The following is a 17,029-nucleotide window of genomic DNA, read 5'->3' as shown; positions in this document are numbered from 1 at the left end:
ATGCTACCACTGAAAAGAGCCCTTGCTCTGCAGGTGAAGACACTGAGACCAGGACCAAGGAAGAGGAACTAATCTGGCAGGCTGGTCAATATTGAGTCAAATTGCTACTAAATTTCCAGCACATGTATCTACAATTCCATACATAGCTATTATGTATTTACTTATTTGCAAAGTTCCCCCACTGTGAATGGCATCTACAGAGAACAACACAGGTTTCTGTTGCAAAAAAAAGAGCTTACCATCTAAAGTCTAGGGCAACAAAAGCAGGGGCAAGAGGTGGTTGCAATGCTACACAGAGGAAGAATGTGTCTTCGCTCTAGTTATATGTACTTAAGCTCAAGGGTAGAAGGGAATGATGGGGTTGTACCAAAGGACTTTCAAAAAGGGCTGGTTTTGAGGAGGGAGCAGAGGGAAGTACTGCTTTGGTTGCCCTTATGAGCGTATTATTTTGTAAATAAAATAAATAAACAGTGAGAGAGGTAGTATCAGGTGGGTGAGAGAGAGAGAAAGGGAGAGAGGTGATAGGATGGTAGTAGAAAAGCAGGTGGTTATATATACGAAGAAGAAGTTGGTTTTTATATGCTGACTTTCTCTACCACTTAAGGAAGAATCATACTGGCTTACAATCCCCTCCCCACAACAGACACCTCCCCACAACAGAGGTAGGTGAGGCTGAGAGTGTGTGACTAGCCCAAAGTCACCCAGCTGGCTTCATGTGTAGGAGTGGGGAAACCAGCCCACTTCACCAGAATAGCCTCTGCCGCTCATGTGGAGGAGTGGGAAATCAAACCCAGTTCTCCAGATCAGAGTCCACTGCTCCAAACCACTACACCACACTGGCTCTCTTAGAACATACTTAGAATAAACGCACAGTTATATGCATCCTCTCCTGACCTGGTAAAATCCAGGCTAGCCCAATCTCATCGGCTCTTGGAAGCTAAGCAGGGTTGTAGACCACCAAGGAAGTCCGGGGTTGTGATTCAGAGGCAGGCAATGGCAAACCACCTCTGAACATCTTTTGCCTTGAAAACCCTACAGGGTCACCATAAGTGGGCTGTGACTTGTCGGCACTTTCTACCGCCATATGCACAGTATGGTAACTTCACTTACCGACTGTTTTTTCATGCATAGCAGGCTACATAGATGAAAAACTATTGGGGTGGTATTCAGATATAGACCAAATTGGTCAAAAGTGTGCAGACCATAAGCATTATTCAGGTAAATTTTAAGTTCCATTGATTTCAATCCAGGAACCAAGTACATGCTTATTTCTGATTTAAACCTGTGAGACTTCAGAGTGCTTAACATGGGTCTGGATCATATCCAGGATCCCTAGCTGACATCTCACCAAAGTAGTAAACTTGTGTCACGAATGTAGCATTTCAGGTGAGGACACAGATCATTTGAAAATTCACCCATTCTGTTATCTCCACATAGTAAACTAGACATCAGAGAGGATTATCAACTGATCATCTCCTTGTCAAGCTGGTTTTCTATGTGCAGGGACTGTTTTTAGACTAGAAGAGGATTCAGTGTCATGAGTCCACACCTGAAGCGCTATAGTTGCAACACAAATTTATGACCTCTGAGCAAACTAAGCCACTCAAGTTGTTTGCTGTCACATCTGATTGCTTTTTTGTTTCACCATATAACAGTGCTTTTAGCACCAAGCAGCTTAGGTTTGTAATCCATTGAGTTAGTCATCTTGCCAAACAGCAAGAATCTACAGTACATTAGCCACTTCCCTTGAAAAGCGGAGGTGTAACCATTCAGCAATGAAAATATCTGAGTCAGAACAGAGACTGTTGATTAGACTTCAAAAACTGAGTTCCGAGGAACCTGTTTCCACAGTTCTGTTGCATCATTGACGTTTTGCCAACGAGGTCCTGGAGGGAGGAAGCCATCAATGTGTATCTTTGGCTACATTTCTTATGCCAACACAACAAGTTAGCCACAGTCTGCACAGGTATTTTGCAGCAGTTGAGGTGATGCACAAGACTGGATGGGGGGGGGAGGGACATGTACTCAGTACCCACCACAATCAAGGTCCCCACTCTCAAATACCATTGGTAGTGTTTGATCCCAACTTCACGCAAATGAAATAGTAATCCAAAGCAGACTCTGGAGCAAAGGTGCTCTTGGGATGAAACGGCTGTGTCCACCATTTCTTCTTTCCCTCAGAAGTTAACACCAACAATGCCCGTTTTATCTCATTCACTATCCAAGGGGAAAACCAAATGCATCTGCTCTGCCTCCCAAGTATCCTTGGGATTTTCTTGGTTTCTACCAACTTCCTGAACTCCTGCGGAAATGATTAACTAGTATTCTGAACTCTAGAGAGGAACACCTCTGTGTAATCTATGAACTAAAGGGTTTCACTTTGTAGAAAAGGATGTCTCCAAAACTGGGCAATTGCTTTTTGCACTACAACAACAGGGGTACGGTCATACCGATATCCTGTATGTCATTGCCTCAAGAGAAAGAGGTGGTAATTAATTTGTGAGAAAAAGCAGCCTAAATTGGAAAAGTGCTCTATAAACTGACTTCATTAGAAACACTAAAAGGAACACAATTTATGAGACTTGAAAAGTCATAAAATTTACTTTTAGCTTAGAATCATTTGAAAAATATGTTTTGCGATCCTACCATCAACTCTGTAATCTCTCTACCCCAACACCCCCGTCTTTAAAAATAACACAGAAATGAGTCTTAAAAACAATACTGGCTCACTGTGAAAGAATGCAGTGGCCTAGAACTATCCCCCCTTCGGTCCTCCTTGCTTCAAGAAGGTGGCAGTGTTGCTTTGGAATTACGGGTTTAGAGAACAAGCCCGTTTCTTTCCAGTGAACAGCACTGTACCATTTCCATAATATACCAATGGATTCTGAGGAATGACTTGTTCTCATGAAATGTAAGATTGCTCTGATACAGAAACCACAGCAAAGCCCTGGACCCAAACTGTGTAGAACCCCAGCCAGACAGAGCCCCCTTGCATTTGTACACACAACTCCGGAGTTTTCAACTAGCTGCCAACTTTGTATTTTCTAAGCAAACACTGCAATTGACCACCCAGCTTTCTCAAACGTCCAGATAATACGCGAGTGCGTTAGCATCAGTATGATAAGCTTCTGATCTTCTCATTATCTATAGCGTACCAGAGATCAAACACCAAGTGCCATCACCCCGATCCAAGCTGAGTGGGTGATGTTCTGAAACGGGTGAAAGATAATGGGGAAACAACCAGATCAGTGCGGAATGTGATTATGCAGAACATTCATTGGTTGCAAGTAGAATATAGATAAGTTTGCCTCATGAACAGCAAATACAGAACATTTTAAAAATAATAAACGCCGTAACCAAGACCAACAAGAGCACAGGATAAAAACAAGCGCAAACCCTCCTTCTCATTGCATGATACAATACTGAACATGTTTAAAACTACTGAGACTATCCTACAGAGGAACTAGGTTCAAAGCGAATGTCTCTTGTCCTAGTTCACTATTACTCACCTTCATTCAGCCGCAGGTCCTCAAAGAAAAAGTCCCTAAAGGGGGCTTCAACCCACTCTGAAGATCTGGTACATGTTTTTTTGTTGCAGAGCTTCAGAAAATGGCAATCAGTTGTTGGCTCTAGCTTTATTTCTCTGGTGATGTCATTTTAAATATTTTGCATGTTCCATTTGTTATTTGTACTTCTAAAAAAAAATTGATGCCTTTCTGCAAATTCATGTTTCTCCAATTAGTCACAACCCAAAGGAACAAAACAGGCTGCATGGGCGCCGGAGTAAAAGCATCAAGGCCGGCATATGCAGGGCAGCACCTGACTTGTACGTACGCGAAGAAGCATGCTGTTTGTCATACACCAGGCATTATGGATTTCTGATCCAGTTTATTGATTGATTTTAAAACCTTGGTTTAGGAGAGTTCCGAAAGGCTAGAGGCTTTTAAAAAAAAGAAATAAGCTAGACCACAGACATAAATTGCAAGTAGCGAAACAGCAGAAAGCAAGGAAGCAAACAGAAAGGAGAGTGCATCTCTTCATTTGCAGAGTAGCCTCTGTGAGAGCAAGCCCGTGACAGCTTTACAACTCCCTGGTTATTTTACTTGCATGCTGTTTAATGAGAAACAGCCTCCAGCTGAGGCTTGCGGCACAGGAAAGTTTGAGGAGAAATTCCTCCGTGTGTCAGCCCTACCTGATCTGAATTTGCTCCGAATCAGCATGGAATGCTCAGACCCCAGAAGTGTCATGGTGACGCCTTGCAATAATTCCCAGTGGCAGAAAGCCCCTCCACTTAAACCATGAACCGGCTCCAAGAAGAGAAGCTGACCACCGCCAATGAATCACAGCTCATCTAGCCCTCCTTGGAGTCTGGGTGATTGCAGAAAGCAGCGGAAGGGGGTGACTTAGGAAAAGTTTGGTCCCATCCAGCACTGACCCTCCACCAATACCTACTGCATGCCCTCGCACTGTGTTGGGCTAATTAACTTTTCCGTAGCAGACCCCTCCTTTTCTATCCACCACTCTCCCCTCCTCTCTCAGAGTTTACTATCAGCAACATCACCGGGTGTCCTGACTGATGTCATAGTCTAGCAGGGAGCAGACTATCCCTAAAGGGTCTTTAGGAAAGACAGAAGTTTGATATCTGATCCGCTATTACTACCAACAGGAACTTGGCCAATCAAGAGGCTCTCTCCCTCTGACTGCAGGGGTTCAGAGCGGCGCTGGAATATCAACAGACTCCCGCTTAACTCTTTCCAGTATCCTCAGCAGCAGATGCCAGGAATTCAAGGAAGAGGAAGAGCTCAGCTGCCTGGTTCCTGCAGTGGATTTTAATAGCTCACATCCTAAAGACAGCAGTTAACTGGCATCGCTGCAGACTTTTAAGTGGGGCATTGTAGCTTTGCGTTAGGGTTGTTATTATTTTTGTTTTAACATTGCTCTCACGAATCTGGCAAATTCCCTATTAATGAAGTGATCAGTAGCAAAGCTCACACTTAGTTACCAAAAACTCAGACACACCTCACATACAGTTACAGTATTGAACAGAGGTAGTTTGGAAGCCCAGAAAGTCAGTTGCAAAATTCTCCCCTCTCTATTCCCCCCAAAACATGCTGTCACCCATATCCTGCCCTCCCCTGCTTATCTCCATCAAGATCTCTGAACTGATAGGGCTGCCAGGTCCCTCTTCACCACTGGCAGGAGGTTTTTGGGGCGGAGCCTGAGAAGGGTGGGGTTTCAGGAGGGGAGGGACTTCAATGCCATAGAATCCAATTGCCAAAGCAGCCATTTTCTCCCAGGGAACTGATCTCTATTGGCTGGAGATCAGTTGTAATAGTGGGAGATTTCCAGCTAGTACCTGGCAGTTGGCAACCCTACTGAACTGTCCATTTAAAGAATGGCTCTTCATAACTTTACTGTCTAATGTCTCCAAGATATAAGAGCATCTTTGTGAATGGGACTCAAGGCTGGTTCATACGTACCCCTCAGTGGAGTCTATTCACACACTTAGATGTTAACCATCAAATGTAATGTAATCAAGCGGTCGATTTACACAAAAATCTAAATGAGTTCTGAGGGAGTGAATTAAAAAAATCAAAGAGGCCAGAATGCTTTTGATTTTTACTCTCTGAGCTTTTTCTCGGGTCAAACATTGTGGCTGCAGCTGGGACTAGATGTGGGAAGGTGGGAGAATAAGGAAGGAATGAGAACTGCAACAGCACTGGATCAAAAAATTAACTGAGTACAACTTCCACAGATTTTGCTACTGTACGGGCGGGGATACTTGAGTGTTCTTGTCCGTCCATTTGCTGGTGGCATACACCCAACCCCCCAGCCTTACAATGTCAGGTCTCAGCTATAATATGATTGGAACAGCCATTTCAGAAGGTAAACATTTTGGAAGGCTCCCAGAATAAAAATATCTCTGATCCACCCAAACTTTGTAGCGAGCTAAGAAATCTGAAATGGGTTCTGAGACAGAATTATCTCCACGTGTACACAATGAGGCCTGATTCTATGATTCTGTCAAAATCCTGTTGATATACCTTGACCACACCAGGCTCACCATGCAAATGGGCAGGGGGCATGGCTCCGTGGTAGAGCATCAATCCCCAGAATTTCCACCCAAAAGGCTCATGTAGTACATGATATGAAAGATATCTCCCTGAGGCCCTGGAGAGCTACTGTCAACCAGAATAGACAATACTGACCTTGATCTGATTCCGTATAAGGCAGCTTCCAGGGTTGCCCCTTACCCCCTCCTAAGAACTCTGCCATACTGACGCTTATAGATGCAATACCCCCACCCCCACAAATTATTTAAACATAATAAAGATGATAGCAAACTTGAAAAATGTGCCTTGGCCCAAAGTGAAACTTGGGCAGACAGAGAGGGGAGAGCTAGATGGGTTGAGCTTGGAGCCTTACAGCCTCTCTTAGTGAGGAAAGGTACCGTAAACCCAGAAAACCTGGCTTCAAATTACTACTCTGTGTGAAGTCCGCAGAGTGACCTGAGCCTGGTTGCTTTCTTTTAGCATAACCTACCTTTCAGGGTTGTTGTGAGGGGAAAAAATGCAGAAGAGAAACGTTTATGCCACCCTGAGATCATTTGAGGTAGGGCAGGATAAAAATGTAATGCATAAATTAAATCTTGTCTCGGGGCAAGGAGCTGAAACTTTTCCAAAGTTCCCTTAAACAGCACAGAACAACTGCAGCATGTGTTTGCCTTGAGTCACGTTGGTAATATTGGGTGCTCCCACTGGATCAGAATTTTCTGATGTTACTGGAACTGTGCACAAGGGTCCCCTGGACCCCAGTGGGACCCAAAGCAGCTCCCAACATTGTTCTCCCTTCCTCCATTTTATGTGAGATGGGTCGGGCTGAGATGGGTCGGGCTGTGACTGGCTCAAGGTACCCCAGCAAGCTTTCATAGCATAGTGGGGATTCAAACCAGGTCTCCCTGATCCTAGTCCAACATGCCAACCACCCAGGGCCAGATCTTAGGGGTGTGTGGGGGGGGCAAGCACCCTGGACACAAGGAGAGGGGGCAACAGCACAGGCATGGAGAAGAGGAGCACTGCCACTGTGCCGCAGCATGGTTACAGCTGCCCGCTCACGGCCCATCTGATGCACACGCTGCCACCCAGCATGTAGCCTCTCTCCCTTCCTCATCACCCACACCCTGCCTTCAGCAGCTGCATACGAGGCCAGGGGGAGGGCGAGCATGCGGTGGTGTTGTGGCGACCGCCCCTGGAGCCACCAGCGCCTGGCTCCAGTGTGCGTATGTATGCATGCATGGCACACCCCCTCCCTCCCCTCTTCCCCCCTGCCCCAGGCGCTCCTTCCCCTAGCTCCGTGCCTGCGACCACCACACCATGCTTGCTGTAGCCTGGTTATGTTTAAATGACTAGCCTGGTTATGATTATGACTCTATGATGGCAACACTGTTGGAGAATCAGAACAAAGCCTGTTCTCGTATTGGCAGCTTGTGGGATGTTTTGCAATTGACAGCACTACCCGAAAATACTTCCCCACTCTCCAAAAGTCACTACTAAGCTTTCTGATGTTTTCATCATAATATTTACTTCTTAGTAAATAGGCTAAAAATCTTCACTTCTGATTCAGAACTGAAAGATTAGAGAATGAAAAGAGAGAGTTGACATGGCTGTTTAAAACATGCAAAATGTTTTCTGCTTAGTGTAAATATTTAATTGTAGGGAAAAAATTGCAATCTGTTGTGTTTATCAAGTAAGGGATGCAAAATGTGCACTAAGTGCAGGGTGGAGTAGGCTGGCTTTGCTACTACAGATTCCATCTCTCTTTAGGATCCTTGTGTGTTCCCTAATCCCCAGCCATATAATGCTGGTGGGCTGAATAGCCTGTCCTCTCAAGAACTGACTAGGATGCACATCTGAGGTTCATAAGAGGCGAGGAGGAATTGAGTGGGTGGGGCAGCTCAAACACCACAGTGTGTTGATCTTCTCTATCTCCCATCAGGTTATGGTCCTAATAATTTCCACCTCCACACAATCAACAAAAGAAGTATGATGTGGATTCTGGGATCCTGGGCCTGAGTTGGCACACAACGTTTCTAACACTGCTGCTTTTCTGACTCTAAAGGCACCTAGTCTTGTGTTCTGTTTCCTGCATATTTATAGGCTGCATTATCCCTTATGCGTAATGGCATTTATTTCCTTATCGCAGTCATCCCAACAACTTCGGGTAAGAGCCAGTTATCTCTGATTGACAAGCAGGCGTCGACTTGCCCAGGCTGCCCAGCAAAATCTACAGCTCAGACCAACCTCCAGCAAGCAGACAAAAATAACACGGCCTAAAAAATACATTTCTGTTTTTTCCCCCCAAGCATTGAGCAAGCAAGGAAAGCAAAAACGTAGGGTAGGGAAAGATATTCATTCTACACAGGGAAATCTGGTGCAGTTCAATTTACCAGCATTGTTTAAAAACAAGCAACAGAATACTGGACTTAGACAAAGGAAAGAGGGTTTCAAATCCCTCTTCAGCTATGAATCACACAGGGTAATCTATAGCTTGTCACTATGTGTCATCTACCCAACTTCACAAGGTTGTCATTAGGGAAAGTAGATAACCTGATGCGTGTGTTATATGAAATGACCAAACAAAACCAAACAGATACATCTCACGCTGAGCACAATACAAGATGTTATCCACACATCATTTCCATGTCAACATCATTATTCTATAAATAATGGTTCTCTCTTATGAACTGTCCCATTCAATGAAGACAAAAGAATGCCTTGAGCAAAACAGATCAAATAAAGAAGGAAAGTAAAAGAAGGCACAAGCAGGGTGAGATGAAAATGGGCATAAAATCAAAATATAGATTTCCAATTTTATAGATCTTTAAGCATATTACAAAAGCAGATTAGCAGAGGCAACAGAATTACCGGTAGATAACTACTGGCTGCAATGCTTATAGTCAAAGGTGGTTTGATAGAGTAATCATTGCCTGTGGTTTGTACACTGATCTCAGTTCTATCTCACCAAGAAGCTATATATTATGCAAGAGTTAAAAATATTAAATACCGCCACAGAGAGATGCCTTTTTTCTGAGTAGTGGTCATATTGAGAGCAAGGTTGCCAACAACCTGGAGGGGGGAAAAAGTCGCTTTAATAGAAAGAGTTGCCGACATCCACGTGGTGGCTGGAGATCTGCCACTTTTACAACAGATCTCCAGGTGACAGAAATCAGTTCACCTGGAGAAAATGGCTGCTTTAGAAGGTGGATTCTATAGATTTAGACCTCATTGAAGTCCTTCCCCTCTCCAAACCCCGCCCTGTTCAGGTTCCACCCCCAAAATCTCAAGGTATTTCCTGACCCGGAGCTGGCAACCCTATTGACAGAGACATAATGTGTGGAAATGGGCACTGAAGCTTTTCATGGCATGGGGGTAAATAGCATCCCCTGGAAAATAACATCCCATTAAGCCTCTGTCAAAGGAAGAGGACTCCCCCCTCCCACAATAAAAAAAACCCCTGTTGGCAACCTTAGTGGAGTGATGTTTACCCTCTCCACATGCGGTTTCCCAAAGCCATTTTGGCATATCCAACCATAGTTTTGCTGTAGGGTGGAAAAACCCAGGCGGGCACGCATTCTACCATTTCACTGAGCAAAGTCTGAAGCCTTCCTCCAACCTAAGGAGCCACTTAAGCCGGAAGAAGGTTCCTTAGGCTAAACAGTATGATGAATCCACAAGGAGATTGTAGACACAGGCCTTCCTCCTACAGCAACCCACTGTAACCGCCCCCCCTCAAAAAAAAACCCCAATGCTCAGGTTTGGGATACCCTTGTTGATAAAATGCCAGGTGATATGAGGGGCAGTTGCAGGAAGGAGCAGGAGCCAGGCAAAATTGCACCCCATTTCACTAAGAAAGAAACCTTGTCAGGGCATGAACTCCACTAGCAGATGAGAGAGAGGAGGAGACTGTGCCCGACTCTCCTCGCTGTAGCCTCTGGTTTAAATGGGCATTTTGAGGCCATTCCTTAAGGGGGGGGCAAGCTCCTTGGGACTCTTTTTTCCTTCGTGGCAGCCTGGAAGCCTCAGCAGGAAGCAGTGTGGCTGTGCCACTACCGGCCGCTGCGGATCCACCCCCCCCTTCAGGAATGGGCTGCCCCTCTACTAGGCGCTCAAGCATCAGCTTTCTGAGGGTGACAGGGAGCTGGTGGGGTAAGGGGAAGACAGGAAGGATCAGCCTGAGCTCATGGATGGTAGGACTAGGATCTGACAGAGTGTTTTTTTGTCATGTCACCTTTAGCTCTTTTAAAGAGTATTCTGTTCCTAGAGAGAACTTCCTCAAATTTTCATAGAAATCTTTGGTATGTAATGACTGTGATTTGTCATCTCCTCTTTAGCAGCCAAAGCCAGCGTTTCAGCTCTGCATGCTAAGCTCCCCTTAGGCAAATACTGTTTTCTACTTAGGAGCCATTAGGACCGAGAAGTTGTTTGTGTTTGTTTATGAGGGAAATAGAAAATAATAATGTGATATAATTAGGAAGAGGCCACAGCCCTACGCATTTGAAGTAATTGTGCAAATTCACTTCTTTTCACCTTGCAACCAGGACCAAAACAGATATGACAAATATCACAACTCTCCATTCCTCTGCAGAAGGGAAATTATAAGCAGGGGCAGCTACAAGTCATGCTGCGACTGTGCTGGCAGGGAAGATTATTCAACCCTTCAAACCCCATGGTTTTGCTAATACAAATCACCTACACCCCATTCTGTTATTAGCACTTTCAAGGGGGGGAGCCGGGTTGCCAATCTCCAGGTGGGGTCTGGCGCTCTCCTGGAATAACAACTGATCCCCAGATTACAGAGATGAGTTCCCTTGGAGAAAATGTGGGGTGAGAGGTGAGGAAATTCTCAAAAGCTACTACAGTGTTCTACAGAGCTCCAAGATTCAAATCACCTGTGCACAGGGAATCATCTTTTGTTTCAGAAACCTGACATGAGTGTGTTTTGCACCGCCTTTCTGTTTGTCACATGTGCACACCAACAAGTGCATATTCAGTCAGCATCACAAAACTGTTTCCTGTCCTAAAAAGTCTGATTTTTGAGGACTCTGAATGTCATATTGACATTTGACTCTATCTATAGCTTAGAACAAGGGTGGGGAACCTCCGGCCCGCGGGCCACATCCAGCCCGTGAGACCATTTTGTCCGGCCCCCGGCCCGCCTGCCAAGGCCTGGAGCTCCATGGCCCACCTGCCGAGACCGGGAGCTAGCTTTTGCTAGCCAGGCCCTTCTCCCGGCGCTTCGGGCCTTGCAGGGAGGCAGGAAAGCATGCAAACGGAACTAAAAGCTGATTGGGTGGCTGTGGGGGCGTTTCCCCCAAGTCTCTCTGCTTCCTGTTCCTGGAGAGAAAGTTGTTGGGACACCCAAATCTCCTGCCGCTCTCCATGGCCTGCGCCCTGGCGGCAGCGGCGCATTTTAAAGTTGTTGGAGCACCCAAATCTCCTGCCGCTCTCCCCCACTCTCATTGCCCTGCCGATGGCTGCGCTGCACCCTCCGCTGGCTCGGTGGGCTCCTATGCAGCCTTCCCCTCACTCTCCCCCGAGGCCAACAGGTAAAGTGTGTGTGTGTGTGTGTGTGTGTGTGTGTGTGTGTGTGTGCGCGCGCGCGCGCGTGCAAAGGCAGGGGAAGCCGCGGAGGTTTCTCCCCCATCGCTCCCGAACACCCGTGCAGCTGGGGGCTGGCTGGCTTGCTTGTGTGTGTGTGTGTGTGTGTGCATGAAGCAGGGGGAAGCCGCCGAGGCTTCTCTCTAATTGCTCCGGGCTGCTCACGCGGCTGGGGGCTGGCTGGCTGGCTTGTGTGCGTGTGTGTGTGCGCGCACAAAGGCAGGGGAAGCCGCGGAGATTTCTCCCCCATCGCTCCCGGCCACTCATGCAGCTGAGGGCTGGCTGGCTGGCTGGCTTGTGTGTGTGTGTGTGTGTCTTTGTGTGTGCACTGGTGACAAAGCAGGAGGAAGCCGTGGAGGCTTCTCTCTGATCGCTCCCAGCCGCTCATGCGGTTGGGGGCTGCTGGCTGGCTTGCATGTGTGTGTGTGTGTGCCCATGAAGGAGGGGGAAGCCGCGGAGGCTTCTCCTCGATCGCTCCCGGCTGCTCTTGCGGCTGGGGGTGGGCTTGTTTGTGCGTGTGTGTGTGCGTGCGCACAAAGGCAGGAGAAGCCGCAGAGGCATCTCCCTGATGGCTTGCGCAGCCGGGGGTGTGCCTGTGTGTGTTTGAGGGGGGGAAGCTGGGAATCCCTCCCTTTCTCTCTCTCTTTTTCTTTCTCTCCCTCTCTTTTCTTCCTTCCTTTCCTTCCTTCTTTCCCTCCTTCCCCTTCCTTCTCTGCATAGTTTCTCCAGGTGGTGGCTGGAGACCTGGCAACCCTAGCCTCTCCCCCCCCGGATACCTACGACTGGTATGGCCCTCGAATGATGTTATAAATATGGAAATGGCCCTTGGCATGAAAAAGGTTCCCCACCCCTGGCCTAGAACTACAGGAATTTTTCACAGCTTCTATTTTCTAAAAACGCTACTGAAGGATATTTCCATTACTGGAGAATCTGAAGTTTCCTGGGTGCAGCTTCTTTACAATTACTTGTAGACTCATCTGGGAAACTGAACAGGGCCATGTCCGCACTTACCATTTGCGGCGCCGGCTTCCGCGGGCTTTCTTTGCATGTTCCCACTGCAATTCACCCGAAGGATTCCAAGGACGTCTCCAGAGCGCAATTTTGCCGCATTAAATGCATCCGCTTATTTGGCGAATTAAAAAAATAAAACATCCTCCACACCCGGTGCCTTACAGTGGGAACATGCAAACTGTGTTCAATCCATTTCCTGCTGCCAGCCCACTTCCTGCTGCCAGCCAACCCCCGCACTCCCCCCGCCTCCCTTACTCACGCTGGACCAATTGCCGTCCTTGCTTGAAGAAGCCGACTGGGCATGCGTGGGAGCGTGCCGGTCTGGGCTTATCAAAAGCAGCGGACAAAGGCGGCGCGGTGGGAACAGAAATTTAAACTCGTTTTGGATGCTTTCGTACTGGATGCGTGTAAATAGCGAGGTAAGTTGCTGGTGCGTTCACGGGCCAGGATACAGGCTAGAAGTACCTCAGGATACGCTGACTATGGTCTGTTTGATTTAACCTCACCTTTTTACTGCCCACCCAGCCTCTCTTTGGCAAGGGAGGGCCAGGTTTGGCCTCAGAGCTTGGCCAGGCATATCCTCCTTGGGGCTGGGCTGGGAATGCTCTCTCTCCCTCCCTCCTTTTGGGAGGGTGGGGGTGGGCTGGGGGCAAGGGGCAGGGCACTTTCTGAGGGCCAACCCCTGCACTCAGCTGCCTCACATTCTCTGCACTTTGACCTAGGTCAACCCAAGGATATTCTACATTCTTTAAACGCTGTTACATGCTTTTACTTTGAGCATCAGAGACTACTACCATCCAGTTTCCACTGAAATACAGGCACAGCTGCTTAGCAATAAGAGGGTTGCCGGAGCAGCGGTCAGAGAAAAATAATGAAAAATGGCCACCAGCATGAAATCACTTCTGGAGAAAACCCAGAAGTGATGTTAGTTCTCTCTGGGAATTGGTTTTACCATAGCGTTTCCAGTAATTCCTAGAGAGGTGTGACAAAGTGACATCACACCATCGCTGATGGTTAATTCATGCTGTCATATTTCCTGTTACTATGTATGGGTGTGAAAGCTGGACAATGAAAAATGCTGATCGGAAGAAAGTAGATTCCTTTGAAATGTGGTGTTGGAGGAGAGTGTTAGGGATACCATGGACTGCCAAAAAAACAACAAATCAGTGGGTTATAGATCAAATCAAGCCTGAACTGACCCTAAAAGCTAAAATGACTAAACTGAGGCTATTGTACTTAGGTCACAATATGAGTAGACAAGAGTCACTGGAAAAGACAATCATACTAGGAAAAATTTAAGGCAGCAGGAAAAGAGGAAGACCCAACGAGAGATTGATTGACTCAATAAAGGAAGCCACAGCCCTCAATTTGCAAGATCTGAGCAAGGCTGTTAAAAATAGGACATTTTGGAGGACGTTGATTCATAGGGTCGCCATGAGTCGGAAACAACTTGACGGCACTTAACACACACACACACTACACCACAGACTTAACCTGGTTTAATAGGCCATCTTTGTTCCCACTGAATCCTGGGGGAAAGTACAGTTCCAGGGATTTCTAAAGAAAAAAATCACTACCTTCACCAAATTACAATTTCCAACATTCTTTAGGGGTCAGGCATAACAGCTACAACAGGCATAAAATCAACTTAAGTGTTTTAGTGAAAATATGCCCAGAGACTGCATCCTTCTGAGCCAAGACACTCATTTCGAGCTCCATATCTACTCTCTGGAAAGAATGCTTCAGTTTGTGTTTATTCCTCTTGACCCTGAGATCAAGCCATCCTCCCACAATTACCAGTTATGTCGTTTCAGCCTGAAAATGAGCAACACCTATTTTGGGATATGACAAGCATCGGTAGACGATCTGAAGTAAAGCTATGCCGTTGCCCATCAAGAAGCTGAATGAAAGCCTCAATATGCATGGGGTTGCTAAGCGGAGAAGGGCACTGTTATCTTCTTGAAAAGCCTTCTGGCCTTTATTAAAATGAGACTACAGTCAATCTCGTAGAGCTTGTGGACCAGGCTCTGGGCCAAGGATAAGTTCGTTCCGCAAATATTTATTTAATCATATCAATGACAAACTCCTCTGTATAAACACTTTTTATTTAATCATAATTTACCAATTATTTTAAATCAATTGTTTGCTTGGTTTCTAAACACTAATCAAGAAGACAACATTAAAAAGTAGTGCAGGGCAGATAAGATGCATTATCTCACTGCTGGTTTGTGCTCATAATAGTCTGGCATGTTTCCTGGGGTGTGCCTGAAGGGGAAGGAGGGGACTAGGATTAAGTGTTTCGCACCCTATGGGGTCGAGTACCCAAATCCAGCTGGCAAATGACATCTCTTGTTGCTAAGCTGAAAGCAGAGATAGGAGCTTGTATCATATAGCTTCTCTAAGAAAATCAGAAAAGCCCTGCTGTATCAGACCAAGTGTCCACTGAGGCCAGCATACTATTTCACACAGCAGCCAACAAACACAGTGAGGCCAACAAACAAGGCATAAATACCAAGTCCTTCTCTAGATGCTGCCTCCTAGTACTGGTTTTTAGAGGTATACTGTCTCTCTCTATAGAGATTCCCTTTACTCAATATGGCTAATAGCTGTTAATGGACCTATCTTCCAGGAAACGGTTTAATTTCCTGTTAAAGCCACCTTTGCTGGTGACCATCATTAGGTCCATTGGCAGTGAATCTGACAGTTCAATTACTCATTGAGTAAAGATGTAAGCCCCGTGGCCCAGCACACCAACTTCATTAGATGCACCTGAGTTCTAGTACTATGGGAGAGGGAGAAAAAGTTATCCTTATCTGTCTCCATCCCATGCATAATTTTATAAACCTCGATCATGTTCTCCCTTCATTGCCTTTTTTTCTAAACTGAGAAGTCCCAGACTCATCAGCCTTTCATTATAGGAAAGGTGATCCAACCCTTAATCATCTTAGTTGTCTTCTTCTGTACTTTTCACAACTCTGTGATATCTTTTTTGAGGAGATAGACCACGATGGGTAGCAGTGTTAGTCTGTCACTAGTAGTAGAAAAGAGCAAAAGTCCAGTATCACCTTAAAGACTAACACAATTTCTGGCAGGGTATGAGCTTTTGTAAGCCATCAGCGAACTTAGAAGGCTGTAACTATGATGACACTGTGAAAGACTCTCCAGCATTCAGATAAGGAATCACTAATTGTATCACTGGACCATTTTGACAGCAGGAGCATCTGAAGAAGTGAGCTGAGGCTCACAAAAGCTCATACCCTGCCAGAAATTTTGTTAGTCTTTAAGGTGCTAGGAGCCCCGTGGTGCAGAGTGTTAAGCTGCAGTACTGCAGTCAAAAGCTCTGCTCACGACCTGAGTTCGATCCCGACGGAAGTTGGTTTCAGGTTGCCGGTTCAAGGTTGACTCAGCCTTCCATCCTTCCGAGGTCGGTGAAATGAGTACCCAGCTTGCTGGGGGTAAAGGGAAGATGACTGGGGAAGGCACTGGCAAACCACCCCGTAAACAAAGTCTGCCTAGTAAACGTCGGGATGTGACGTCACCCCATGGGTCAGGAATGACCCAGTGCTTGCACAGGGGACCTTTACCTTTACCTTTTTAAGGTGCTACTGGACTCTCGATCTTTTTTGAGATACACTGACCGGAAGTGTACACAGTATTCTAAACGGGGCAGCACCATAGCTCAATAGAAAGGCATTGTAATATCGGGCATTTTATATTCATTCTCTTTTCTAATAATCCCCAGCAGGGAGCTTGCCTTTTTCACTGCTGCCACACACTGAGTTGACATTTTCATTGAGCTATCCCCTACAGTCCTCCACACATTGAGTCATTGAACTATCCTCTACAATCCCAGGATGTTAGGCTCACTAGCTTGTAATTATCTGGACGCCCTTCTGGGCCCTTTTTAAAAATTGGCGCACTTCTCTTTATCAGTTGTGGAAGTGCTCCTCTGTTGTGGACCATGTGTTCCTCTGGCGCTCGGCTGTTCTGTTCATGCACAAGCCACAAAACGCATAGTGTGATTGTCACGTTCTCTGACATAATTATGGTATTTTGTGTACATGTGCAGAATTAATTCCATGTAGAGCTTGAACACAACATACAAACTGAACCACAAACTGCAGAGGTTTGTGTAATGAAAAGCCTGGCAACAGCTTGCAAAATGCAAATATCCTTAGAACAGTCTGACTGAATTCTCTCAAAGTCTGAATTCTTTCAAGAGCTAACTAACTTACCCTGGTCTTGTCCTTGAAGGGAGAAGAACAGAGTCATTCTTCACTATCTTCACTTCTGGCACTATCTGCCAGAAAGGTGCATCTGAAATTACCCTTCCTGATTCAGCTGCCAGCTGTCAGCTGCTC

The 17,029-nt window shown here is 46.2% G+C and overlaps 1 protein-coding gene across 3 annotated transcripts in view; it reads right to left on the bottom strand.

The window, feature by feature from the left end:
* MYOCD (myocardin) overlaps positions 1-4,339 on the bottom strand; it is a 44,829-nt gene extending 40,490 nt beyond the window's left edge. For 2 of the 3 annotated variants that reach the window (XM_056852951.1, XM_056852959.1), the window contains exon 1: positions 4,193-4,339. In XM_056852951.1, the coding sequence (XP_056708929.1) occupies positions 4,193-4,247 (55 nt within the window). In that variant the 5' untranslated portion in view covers positions 4,248-4,339. Of the gene's footprint in view, positions 1-3,509; positions 3,592-4,192 lie in introns of those variants that run through there. The other variant, XM_056852968.1, reaches the window with a different exon arrangement.
* Between the last annotated feature and the right edge of the window lie 12,690 nt (positions 4,340-17,029).

This window comes from Euleptes europaea, chromosome 1 (assembly GCF_029931775.1).
Source record: "Euleptes europaea isolate rEulEur1 chromosome 1, rEulEur1.hap1, whole genome shotgun sequence".
NCBI classification, from domain to species: domain Eukaryota; kingdom Metazoa; phylum Chordata; class Lepidosauria; order Squamata; family Sphaerodactylidae; genus Euleptes; species Euleptes europaea.
Note: the sequence above shows the minus strand (reverse complement) of the source record. Positions and strands in the feature narration are given on the sequence as shown.